Source organism: Leptonychotes weddellii, chromosome 7 (assembly GCF_054177405.1).
Source record: "Leptonychotes weddellii isolate Sample4059 chromosome 7, ASM5417740v2, whole genome shotgun sequence".
Lineage (NCBI taxonomy): Eukaryota > Metazoa > Chordata > Mammalia > Carnivora > Phocidae > Leptonychotes > Leptonychotes weddellii.
This window is the reverse complement of record NC_138375.1, coordinates 10,431,847-10,444,664: the sequence shown is the minus strand read 5'-3', so window position 1 is coordinate 10,444,664 and position 12,818 is coordinate 10,431,847. Positions and strand designations below refer to the sequence as shown.

The following is a 12,818-nucleotide window of genomic DNA, read 5'->3' as shown; positions in this document are numbered from 1 at the left end:
TGAGGAGCTGGGTTCAAGACCGCTAGAAGCTATGAGTCAGTGCAGAGGGGTTCTCTCCCCTGCCTTCTCTGCCCCCACGTATCCACTCCCAAGGCAACTAAATGAACCCCTCACAGCAGTGAGCAACTGTAGCTTCTAGAGAGCCCTTCCCCAGCCTGAAAAGCCCCACTTCAATACTCCTTCCTAAGTAACCTGTCAATTTAATTTTGCTCTTTGATTAGCTCAGAAACGAACCATCCTCCTCCCGTCAAGACCAGTGAAGCAGTTAGAAAACCGCTGGGCTTCCTGGAGCTTCGGCCAAGTCACTGGACTTTTTCAAGGCTCAGTTTTATTAACTGGAAAATAAGGAGCTCGGCTTGACAGGATCACAAGGGCCTCTGGCTCTAAATTCTATGATCTGCACGGCACAACTTCCACGATGAAATAAGAGACACAAGTCAACACACAGCTGTGGTCTACTGGGGGCTGAGGAAAGAAGGGGGAGCTTTTCAGGGCCAGCATGTACAGTTGCCTGACAATAATGATAGTCCTCCATTTCTTTATTTCTCTCCACTGGAGCCAAGAACTGTTTCTTCATTCATTGTATTCCAAAATTAGAGTTAAGTTTGCCCTAAAAATCTATAGAATTATTCTTAATATGGAAAGATCTTTTTAAAAATATGGTTTCTAGAACATTCTGAAGTATACTAAGCCTAATGCTCACTTGGAAAAATAGGCTATTTAAACAGGGCGCCTGGGTGGCTCAGTTGGTTAAGCGTCTGCCTTTGGCTCAGGTCATGATCCCATGGTCCGGGATAGAGTCCCACATCGGGCTCCCTGCTCAGCAGGGAGTCTGCTTCTCCCTCTCCTGCTGCCCCTCCCCGCTCATGCTCTTTCTCTCTCTCTCTCAAATAAATAAAATCTTTAAAAAAAAGAAAAAAGAAAAATAGGCTGTTTGAACAAACAAAAAACCTCAACAAGTTACACAAATGTATAGCAAATATTACAGCAAACGTGTAATACAGAACCACAATGCCCTGTGTTGCAAGAGCTACTTTTTTAAAAAAAGATTTACTTATTTTGGGGGGGGGAGAGGGAGAGCTTGAGCACAGGGGTGAAGGGAAGAGGGAGAGAGAGAATCTCAAGCAGACTCTCTGCTGAATGAAGAGCCCGACTCGAGGCTCGATCTCACGACCCTGAGATCATTACCTGAGCTAAAATCAGGAGTCGGATGCTTAACCGACTGATCCATCCCGGCACCTCAAGAGCTACTTTTGCTTACCTAATCTGAGAGTATATGAAATGTCAGGAACATGTGCTCCATGGACACTGCCTTGGCTAGAAGGGAACATAGGTGAAGTCAATGAAGAAAGGCTCACAAAGGGCTTGGTGGGGATTAAAGACCTAAATGTGAGACCTGAAACCATAAAAATCCTAGAAGAACCCTCTGACACTGGCCACAGCAACATTTTTCTAGATATATCTCCTGAGGCAAAGGAAACAAAAACAAAAATAAACTACTGGGTCTTCATCAAAATAAAAAATTTCCGCACTGTGAAGGAAACAATCAACAAAACAAAAAGGCAACTTACTGAATGGGAGAAGGTATTTGCAAATGACATATCTCATAAAGGGTTAGTATCCAAAAATACATAAAGAACTTAGACAATTCAACACCCAAAAAACAAGTAAGCCAATGAAAAATGGGCAGAAGATATGAACAGACAGTTCTCCAACAGATGGCTGACACATGAAAAGATGCTCAACATCACTCATCACCAGGAACAAATCAAAACCACAGTGAGATACCACCTCACACCAGTCAGAATGGCTAAAATCAAAAACACAAGAGACAACAGATGTCGGTGAGGATGCAGGGAAAGAAAGAACCCTCTGCACTGTTGGTGGGAATGCAAACTGGTACAGCCACTATCGAAAACAGCACAGAATTTCCTCAAAAAGTTAAAAATAGAACTACCCTACCATCCAGTAATCACACTACTTGGGTATTTACCCAAAGCATACAAGAACGCTAATTCAAAGGGATATAAACACCCTGATATTTATAGCAGCATTATTTACAATAGTCAAATTATGGAAGCAGCCCAACTGTCCACTGGTATTTTACTGAAGAGGTATAATGTGTGTGTATATATATAATGGAATATTATCCAGCCATAAAAAGGAATGAAATCTTGCCATTTGCAATGACATGGATGGAGCTAGAAAGTATAATGTTAAGGGAAGTAAGTCAGAGAAAGACAAATACCATATGTTTTACTCATGTGGAATTTAAGAAACAAATGAGCAAAGGGGAAAAAAAAAAAGAGAGACAAAGCAAGAGAGAGACTCTAAACTACAGAGAACAAAGAGATGGTTACCAGAGGGGAGGTGGTGGGGGGATAGGTGAAATAGGTGATGGGGATGAAGGAGGGCACTTGTGATCAGCACCAGGTGTTGTATGGAAGGGTTGAATCACTATATTGTACACCTGAAACTAACATTACACTGTAGGTTAACTATACTGGAATTAAAATTAAAAACTTAAAAAAAAAGAGGAGTTGGCATAATTTTAAACTTTAACATCACCTACCTACCCATCTATCTTCTAAAAATATTTAAATCACCAGTCCTCATGGTTATTACCCTAGTTTTAATTACATAAGTACATGAAATTTCTTAAGGAAAACAAAGAAGCTAAGGAAGGAAAGGAAGTAGGAAGGTGGTACGTAGGTTATTACTCATATAAATAGTCTCACCTTGGATATTCCCATCAAACTCCAACCAAACACATCATTCTATCAATACTGGCTAATCTGTTTATTTCTCTCATTCTTAGTTTGTAAATGAATATAAAAGAGTCCAAAGTCATCCACCTCCCCCCAAATCTTCCCATGTCCAGATCTTAATCTGGTACACTGAAGTTATTATGTATAGCGTAAGTCTAGTTATTGAACTGCATTAATACACACACATGCACATGTCTACATGCATGCAGTATCCCCTGTCCAGCTAATAATCCCTGGGCATTTTCCACTTTGGGGTCCCAGGCAATGTGGCTGGCACTCAATAAAGGGAGTCCCAAGAGGTCTAGGGTTTTCCGGGCTCTGCCTGCTCCTGAGCACAGGAGTCCTCGAGGGCTTGATGACCTCTGCTCTCTACTCCTGATTTACCCCAGTCCCCTGGGCTCCAGCTCCCTGTCCTGCCAGCTCACAGTGCCAGCTCATGTATCCTGCAGTCCTGTATTCTATCTGCTTTGGGGGAAGAAATTCATCCATTTCCCACCCTTTGAACTCCCACTATCAGCTTTCAGCTCCTTCTGAGCTTGGTTACCAAGATAACCCTCACAGCCGAGTCTCTCCTGTGTTCACTACCACAAAAAAAAGTAATTAAAGCTGGCTCTAGACCCACCAGGAAGATCAGCATCAGCCTCCATCAGCCCCCGGCAGCTTCCCGATCCCTACCCAAACCCTTACCCTCCAGTACTCCCTAATTCCAATGGAGAAGCTCTCAGAAAAGATGGCAATCCTCTAACCATTCTTATCACCAGCCACAATCAAAACTGTGAGCGTGGGAATGTACACAGAAGAAAATGTTAAGTAGCTAAGGCTATATAATTATTCTGGTGAGTGGGACGAGAAAAACCCACCCTCCTGACTTAAATGAATGAGCAAAGGACAATGAGGTTCAAAACCTTCACTTAAAAGTTAGGTCCACTGTAGGTGATACCAAACAAGAACCCCTAAGTCAAGCATCACAATGAGACAGCTTTAACTGGCATAAGGAGAGCAGCCTAGTAGGACCCAAGGCAAACCTATAAAATAGCTTCTCTGGGCACTTGAAACCTCTTTCTTTGCCTTTATGGCATATCCTGACTTCCCTCCCCCTGCTGCATTTAAGACCCTCACTTTGCATTCAGGTGGCTAAAATCTGTACTAGAGACCTCGCCACATTTGCATAATTCCCATGCACTGAAATTATCCCTTCCTTTCCCCGCCACTCCTGAATCCCCAACATCAAGCAAAACTCCCATTCCTTCAAGCAGATCTCCTAGTTAGATCACTTGTTTCCAATATAAGGCCAACCTACCCCCTTCCAGAATAAATGAAGAAACTTTTAACCCAAAAGAATCTTTAATCAGCAAAACTGGCTAATTCCTTAAATTTCTTCATCTATCCATTCATTCACTCATTTTACAAATACTGAACTGAATCCCAGACACTTGGGAAACAGCAGTGAATAAAATACAGACCACTGCCCCACGGACCTCACGCTTCTGTTCTCCAAGACTCCTCCACGACATGCACGGACGTCCACAATAGGACTTAGCCTGTCTCAGCTGGGAGTCTCGCTCCCTCCAACTCCCTCACCACACTGCAACCAGGGCAAGCTTTCTAACACATGCAGGATCCTGTCCTCCACCCCCCACTGCCCAGAGCATCGAGTCAAAATGCACACGGCACAGGCCCTGCCTGGTGTGAACTCAGCATAGTGCAGGGGGAAAGCATTGGCTCAACAGGCTGGCTGTGAGAGTAAGAGGAGAGAAACATACACGGTAATAAGCACCTGAAGCACCAAGATGAGCAGAATGCCATCTACGTGTTCCTCACATAAGCCTCGCGGCCACTCACAAGCCACCCCAGGCCCTGGCACCCATTTGCAGCACTCAGGCAAGTTCCACTGTGTCTCTTCAATGGCATCCCCATGCTCACAGAAACAAGTTGCAAGCTTTCATCATGAGGTCACCTTTCCAGCACCTAGCCCATCTCACACCTCCACACCTCTCCATCCCGCCTACGCCGTGCTGCCTGCAGCTCTTTGGACAGGCCCTGCCCTTCTGTGTCTCGAATCTCACTGCAGTTCCCGTTGCCCAATCCTCAACCTGCTGACTTTCTACCCATCCTTCAAAGAGCAGCTCAAACTGTGACTCGCGCCTCTAAAATGAAGGTCTCTTCATTTTCCCTGTATACCAGACCCTTGACGTTTGAGACGGACACGGACAAAGCTTTCTGGAGCCCCCATGTTTGCACACATCATTAAGGCATAGATATTCACCCTTAAAATGCAAGTACAAGGTAGGCAGATAACATGGAAGAGGGCAGCTCGTTGTACTTCCTCGCTCCAGCTAACCCCTTCAGAGGCGTGACTCACATTCACGCCTTAGCGCAATTACACCTGACAATAACCAAAGACATTAAACACTAAATCTGAGCATGTTATGGTATAATTTATTAGACTATCAAATGATCTTTTACTAGATTATAATTCCTTGAGAAAAGGAGCTTTGCCATATGCAACACAGTTACCTCTGGATCTCTTGAGTGTCACACATGTGAGTAAGCGACTTTGGGGAAAAAAAAAAAAGGAATGAAATGTGGATGAGAAGAATCTAGAGGATACTGGATTTGTTTTACTGTTTTCTCAGAATATTAGTTAATGGCCCCACATCAACTGGAAGGAGTTCTTCCAAGAAATAACTCAGCAGGGGTGACACTCATACACACGAAGGGCGACCGGGCTGGGGGTGGGGGCAAGAGGCTTTCTTGGGAGATCTTCCTGCCTTACGGGCTTCTTTGGGGAGGGCAGCCTGCTTCAGGAAAGGGAATTCTGGGGCCCTTCACCTTGCCCAACGTGTTGGAGTAACTAAATGGCACCAGTGTGAGAGGCAGACTGAACCAGTGAGCAGGAAAATGCGTCTGCGAGCATACCACCATGCCTACTTGCACACATACCACCCCTCTCGAACAAGTACAGCCAAACTGATGCTGTTAGAGCAAACTTCAGCCTACCCTCAACTGAAGACCACTGCTCAGCGGTAATACGACCAAACATCCACGCACGGCTGCTCTAACAGTCAACACAAGGCAATGGGAATACATCTATTACTCCATCATCAAGAAATGTGGCAGAGGGCGCCTGGGTGGCTCAGTCATTAAGCGTCTGCCTTCGGCTCAGGTCGTGATCCCAGGGTCCTGGGATCGAGCCCCACATCGGGCTCCCTGCTCTGCGGGAGACCTGCTTCTCCCTCTCCCCCTCCCCCTGCTTGTGTTCCCTCTCTCACTGTGTCTCTCTCTGTCAAATGAATAAATAAAATCCTAAAAAAAAAAAATGCGGCAGAGTATTAATTTTATTTTCCAGTGAACAAGGACGAAGGTTTCTACTTGTCAGCAGGTAGCGTGGGCCCCTGAGTCAGTCGTGCCAGCCCACTCCTCCAGTGGCAAGTGGCCCCCCGCAGCTGTGGCCTCACCTGCCCGTCCACCTCAGCGTCTTCCATATAGAAATCATAGCACCCCCTTTGCTTGTGGAAAAAAAAGATTAAACACTAAACCAAAATTATTCATGTTTCAAAGATCATGCCATTCTTCCTGGAAAACGTGCTGCTGACACTCTGTCTTCTATTCTTTCCAAGATTTTTCCATAGACAAGCATGTACTCTTTGGGTGGGTTGTTTCCATAAAAAATGTCATCATTCCATACCTATTGTGCAATTGGTTGCTTTTCTTTTTTCTCAGCAGTATTTACGGATGCTTTTTCATCACTCAAAACAACCAAGCAAAAACCACTTGTGGTATCTAGTTGACTTATATTTTTTGTGGATTTTGTGTTCATCTTTACAAATTTACCTTCTGCTGACAATGTCTTTCTAAAGGACTACTATTTTTTTCCATTTATTCTCAGCTTACCTCTCCTAGTCTATGCTCAATATAGCAAAAATTTCCACGTGTTATAATTGCTTGAGTTTCAGAAACACGTTTTTGGTTCTGACATCCTATGGATTCCTTCGAGGTAAAGCACTTGCTTTGCATAATCTTATCAACTTCAGTTCTTGCTCCACAAGTCAAGCCTACACAACAATTTCCTGTTTGCATAACAAGTCCAGACCATTCCAGATCATTTAATCAAAAGAACGCTTCCCTTAAAGAGCAATTATCTATTTTCTATGGAATGCTAATAGGACCATATATGCATTATGTGTATTGCAAAATGCTTTCTCCTGCTAACATCCAACCCAACCTACTGATGTTTGAGAAGAAGAAAAAATCTAGCTTAAAGAACTGGTCTCATAATTATCATAATTACCTTTCTACATATAAAATGTAATGTTTGCTGTTTTCAAATTCAAGGGCATTAAGTACTTGGTGCCAAATCAGATGGCTAGACTCCTCAGCCTATTCCCAAAGGTGCCTCCCCCTGCCATAAACTGCCCAGTGGCTTATTCTCATGTGCCTGGTGCCCCATGGAGCCCTCAGAGTTGGGGCGACGGGGGAGGGGAGCCCCTGCTGTTGCTTCAGACACAAGTCTAGAGGGCGTGCTGGTCCATGGGTGTGTAATGAACACTTGATCCAAGGGACGGGAGGTGAGTGGGAAAATCCTTTAATAATTGCACTGAAACTATTAACATTTCGTGGTTTGTGGAAGTTTTTAGACAATCAGGGGAAGCTGATAGTCATGCTTTCAACCACAGCACCTCTTTTCCCACAAATAACTCCCTGACATTGACTCCCCCCGTTCACTCCCTGCTCTACATTCTTTCCCTGGCAATTATCCTCTTTGATTAAAATAGCATTGGAAAGAGGCATGAAAACATCAAAATGATCGTTTCTGAGGTACTTGGTGTATGCAATCTTCAGAGGATTCAATACCCATAAGTAGAATCAAAGCATTGTATGTGAAAATTAAAAATTATAGAGCAATTTAAAGTATTCTGAACTCACCAGACTCACATTACGTGAAAAATGATGGTCAATAAAATATAGAGAATCTCTGTGTTCATCGGAACACAGCACGACTCTCCACAGTCTCAGCCCCCTAAGCAGGAAAGCCCACTGGCCTTCGGATGACACATGGGGAGAGTGAAATCTGAAGCCACACAGGTCTGAGCAGTGCTCCTGGGCTCCTGGGCACTCAGGGAAGAGAGAGGTGTTGTTCCAGACCTATCACCGGGACGGCTTCCTTGCACACATACCCCAGGATCTCCTCAGCCCCAGCGTTCACACCTCGTCCACACCCGTGTTTCCCTCTATTTTAGGGCAAGGACACAACTGTTATCTTGTTTATCACTAAAGCTGTATCATGTTTTACATGCTACCATAGCTTTAATCCTCAACACCCTGGCAGCAGGCCAATCTTCTCTACCCCGTAATAGGGGCATAAACAATAACAAGATGAAAACCGCTTAGAAATTAAGTCATAAAACTCCACTTTCTGTTGACCAGTCTAGTACCTGCTAAGCACCTACTGTGTATCACAGACCGCACCATCTCATGAAGCGCCGTTAGCTTACTGCTTCAGTGACCAGAGGACGGACAGATGCTGAACCGTAACAAAACCGGGTAGAAGCACCTCTGGATAAATGTAAGTGGGGATGCCCTGTTCCAAGAACAGCCTCAGAGTCTCCGGCGGAGGCCCCGCACCGCCTCACGTGTCCTGCCGATGCGAGCCAGCGGCTGGCAGGAACCTGCGCGTGCACGCTCAGACCCACGGTCGCTCGTGGAAAGCACAGCAGCTGCGTGTGCGCGCGAGCGCGCGTGCGCGCGCGGTCCCGACTCCATCCGCAGGCAGCAAAGCGGGCCCGAGACTGACCTGCTGCACGTCTTGCTGGAACACACAGAGCTGCAGCCGCTGATGGAGCCGGACCTTGCGGTGCTGCCAGATGTTTTCCAGCTGCCGCTGGTGGTGCAACACCTCGTGGATGACATCAAGGACGTGGTGCACGGCCTTGGAGTAGTTGGCGGAGGCCGTCAGGGAATCGGAGCTGCCGGGAGTCAAAGGCCGCTGGAGCTTGTCAAGGAGCGACTTCCCATCCTGGCTCACCTTCCGACAGAACAGAGGGCCGATTAGCCAAGGGTCGCAGCTCTACCCCCGCCGGGAGCCCAGTACCGGGCTCGGAGCGTGTGGATGCATGCACACACACGCACGCACTCACACTCACAGATGCACTCACACTCACATACAAATATGAACTGCAGTTTTACTCAAAGGATATTTTATAAAGAACAAAATAAAATTTAAAACAAATCCCTCAGTTCTCCAGTGATGCCACAGGACCAAAGGTGGTAAAACACCGAGTTAAAAGAATGTTCATTTTCATACATGACACTAAATGCCATTTTTAATGAATAAACATAGTATTTTGCCTTAAATGGCATATGTCAGTTGATATAGTTGCATTGTTGAGTTATCTACAAATTAAAATTAAATGTAATAATTTTCTCTTGAGGTATTGTTAGAATTAAACAATCACAGTGGAGCAAAATTTTAACAGTGAATCTCAAAACCTCAGTTAAAAAAATACTATCTAGCCCTTGGCAAAGAATTATGTACTTAATCTTTCTGATGTAGTTGGATAGCAATTTTACCTCACAGAATAAAAATTTTCAAGTACCATTTTACTTGATTCATGAACTTAAAGAAATTTTAATTAAAGTGCCATCATTTTTTGAAAGAGATTTCAATATTATTTCTATACTATGGCAGCTAACTACCAAATTACAATGAAATGAAAGCATTCAGACTAGCCAAAGAAATAAGCAAAGGTAAAAATGGAATATGGAAAGAAAAGCACTATGTATTTTTTACATTTAAGTGATTCTTTTTTTTTTTTTTAAAGATTTATTTATTTATTTGAAAGAGCGAGAAAGTACATGAGAGGGGGGAGGGTCAGAGGGAGAAGCAGGCTCCTCGCCGAGCAGGGAGCCTGACGCGGGACTCGATCCAGGGACTCCAGGATCATGACCTGAGCCGAAGGCAGTCGCTTAACCAACTGAGCCACCCAGGCGCCCTAAGTGATTCTTAAGATTTATAAAGGACTATGCCAGATGTGGCAGAAAAAAATACAACATCGGACGATCGAAAAGACACGTGGCCTAAAATGTAGTGAGGCTGTGATTCAGGGGGCTTCTCGAGTCAGCCCCCACCACCACGATCCCTGTGCTCAGATACTTCTGAATCTGAAGACCTCACTGGGTTTCTACAGAAAGGAGGAGCAAATGGGAGCCTTGTGAACAGACACAAGCAGGGTTGAGAGGCGAACCCGCAGGAGGAGGAGGAGGAGGTGAGCGGGACAGACCACCACGGGAAGCCCCCAGCAACCAGAAGCCTGTGGAATTTCCTTCCAGGGTCTTAAAACTTTCAGTCGTGCTGGAATGGAACGTGTTTGATTCCTAAGACCTGATTTTGAGACCTCTGTGGGCAGTGCTGACTGTTCCTCATGAAGGCTGGTTGTCAGCCTTCATAGATTAAGACTGATCGAACTCGTCAAGATAGCAAAACTTCAGCAGAAACAGCCAAGGTGACATAACCAAAGAAAACAGGTGAAAAAGAACCAACTAAACCACTTAGTATCAGGCATGTGTAACAACAAAAATAGTGAAAATGTAAGTCTTCTAAAGCAGAGAGTTGTCCCAGAAGTCACTGAAACTCACGTGGGCAACTGTGATACAATGACTTTGGAGAGGGAGGCACCATGACGGATTTGGGAAGGGACTCACTGTGAAGGACCCAGAGAAGCAGGATATTACCTCGAAATGAAGACCTGTCCTGCTCAATTATCTGAGCTAGGCTCTATTTAACATATACACATGAAGGTTCTTCCTTTTTTTTTTTTTTTTTTTTGCCTACTCTAACATACACTGATTTTTTCAGGAATGCAGTTACCATGTTAATCAAAGCAAGGCAGTGCCTGGTTTTCTTCGGAACTTTATAAGAGCTGCTTACCATTTCAGAGTAGCAGCACGATAATGCCATTCTCTATATCGGAGTCACCAACGTAACACATGTCCGATCTGCATTTGCTATATTCGCAACAGTTTTTTATCTATGGCCAACATAGATAAGAATCTAAATATCTAATTTTTTCTTTTATTGTGCATGTCCTTAGGCATTTACAGGAACACATTTTATTATAAATCACCTTTGTCTCTATATTGTGGCATGTGATTTACATATATGTACACACATACATTTTATGTGAAGATAGATTATTCATACAATTTACTCTAGCAGGCATCAGAAAATGTTTTGTTAATCACTGGGGGTGTAGCTTCTCTTAGGACTGAAAATCAGTGCCCCAAGTCACCCATTTTATGTTCTATAGAGCCTACTAAGAATTCATATAAATATTTCATCTAAGTTTTACTCCTCATAACAAATGTAAGTCAAAAAACGTACAGAGCATATGATTTGGTGAATATGTGTTAGAAGGATACAGACCAGAGGTATGGCAGAAATGGAGAGTTACCTCCTCAAAGTCCACTGGCCCCTCCTTGACAGCCAAACCCTGATAGTCAAGGATGGCAATTCCCCAGCATAAAACTGCATTTCCAAACCTCACTTACAAACAAGAGTAGCCAATATACAGAAGTAAAAAATATTGAGGGGGCTTCCAGGAAACATGTTTAGGAGGTGGTGTATGCTCATCCCCCACTTGCCTCTTTCCCCTCCCTGCTGCCAAGAACTTGGTGGAGATGGCTGGAGCTTTAGCAGCTAATAATAACCTTGAGGCAGCCTTAAGGATAGCAGCAGGATAGCAGCCTACCTGCTAAAGAGGCAAAAGACAAAAGGATCGAGAGCTCTCTTGCTAACAGAGCTACTGCACCAGCCCTGGAATGCCAGCCTTGGGACTTCTACCCTGGCAGAAAGCAAACCTCTTATCTTAAGCCATTGTTTTATATCACACACTAGAAATACAAAATTCTCAGGCCTCACCAGGTATCCACAGGCATTCATGTAATACCAATAATATTCTACTACTATGAATAAAATAATCTGAGCAAGAATATTCCAATGAATCTGTCTTCCCTTGGGGGTCTCTGTAATATTCAGCAGAGCTCCGGAGCAGATATTATTATCGGGTTTAGAAGAACACACTGGCTCATGACAGGCAGGTGGTGGGAAATGGCTGAGTTCATACAGAGAATGTTAACACACAAATACCTCAACATAAGACAACTTATCAAGCAGAACCCTGCCTTCTGGGAATTCCTAAGCAGGGACTGAAGGGTCCGCGTCAGTGTCATGGCTGCTGCTCTCAGTGGCGGACAGATTCCAGGCAAGAGAACATCCCTTACGCCCACCGAGACCACACACAGACAGCACGCGACTCTAGCACATGCTCACTGTAGCATTTCTCCAACAGACCTTTTGGAAACAATTCTATTTCCTTGCACCTTTTTTTTTTTTTTTTTTTTGTTTAAAGATTTTATTTATTTGAGAGAGAGAGAGCGTGTGCACGTGAGACAGAACACGAGCGGTTGTGGGGTGGGGGGGAGAGGGAGAGGGAGAAGCAGGATCCCCTCTGAGCAGGGAGCCCAAGGTGGTACTCAATGTGGAACTCGATCCTAAGACCCTGAGACCACGACCTGAGCCAAAGGCAGACACTTAACCGACTGAGCCACCCAGGTGTCCCCTCAAGTGCAGCTTTTATAGATATGTCGACTGAAAAGAAGCTGTTCAAGCACATAAAGGATATCATTTCTATTTCAGTGACTTCCAGCAAAATGTCTGTCTTCATTAGTAGAGTAGTATTTTGTAAGGAAAAAATATCCTACAAATTTATGAAGGCAACCATTCTACTGCATAGAAATAAAGATTTTTAAATGGTACACAATAACCAGAAGAGAAATAATGAAAGACACTGGAAAGTATACAGCAGCCCAAATATTACTATATAGTTTAAGTACTGAAACAAATAGCCTACGTTTATGGTATGTGAGGTAGTTCTAGATTTCTTAACCATAGAACAGGTGAATTAATTTATTGAAGTTACATGTTTTATCTAAAAATATTTTTCTAGGGCACCTGGGTGGCTCAGTTGGTTAAGCCACTGCCTTTGGCTCAGG

At 44.1% G+C, this 12,818-nt stretch overlaps 1 protein-coding gene across 3 annotated transcripts in view; it reads right to left on the bottom strand.

The window, feature by feature from the left end:
- Window positions 1-12,818, bottom strand: part of LOC102731976 (triple functional domain protein) — a 314,385-nt gene that overhangs the window by 149,446 nt on the left and 152,121 nt on the right. For all 3 annotated transcript variants that reach the window (XM_081825910.1, XM_081825911.1, XM_081825912.1), the window contains exon 9: window positions 8,563-8,793. In XM_081825910.1, coding sequence (XP_081682036.1) covers window positions 8,563-8,793 — 231 coding nt within the window. The remainder of the gene's footprint in view (window positions 1-8,562; window positions 8,794-12,818) is intronic.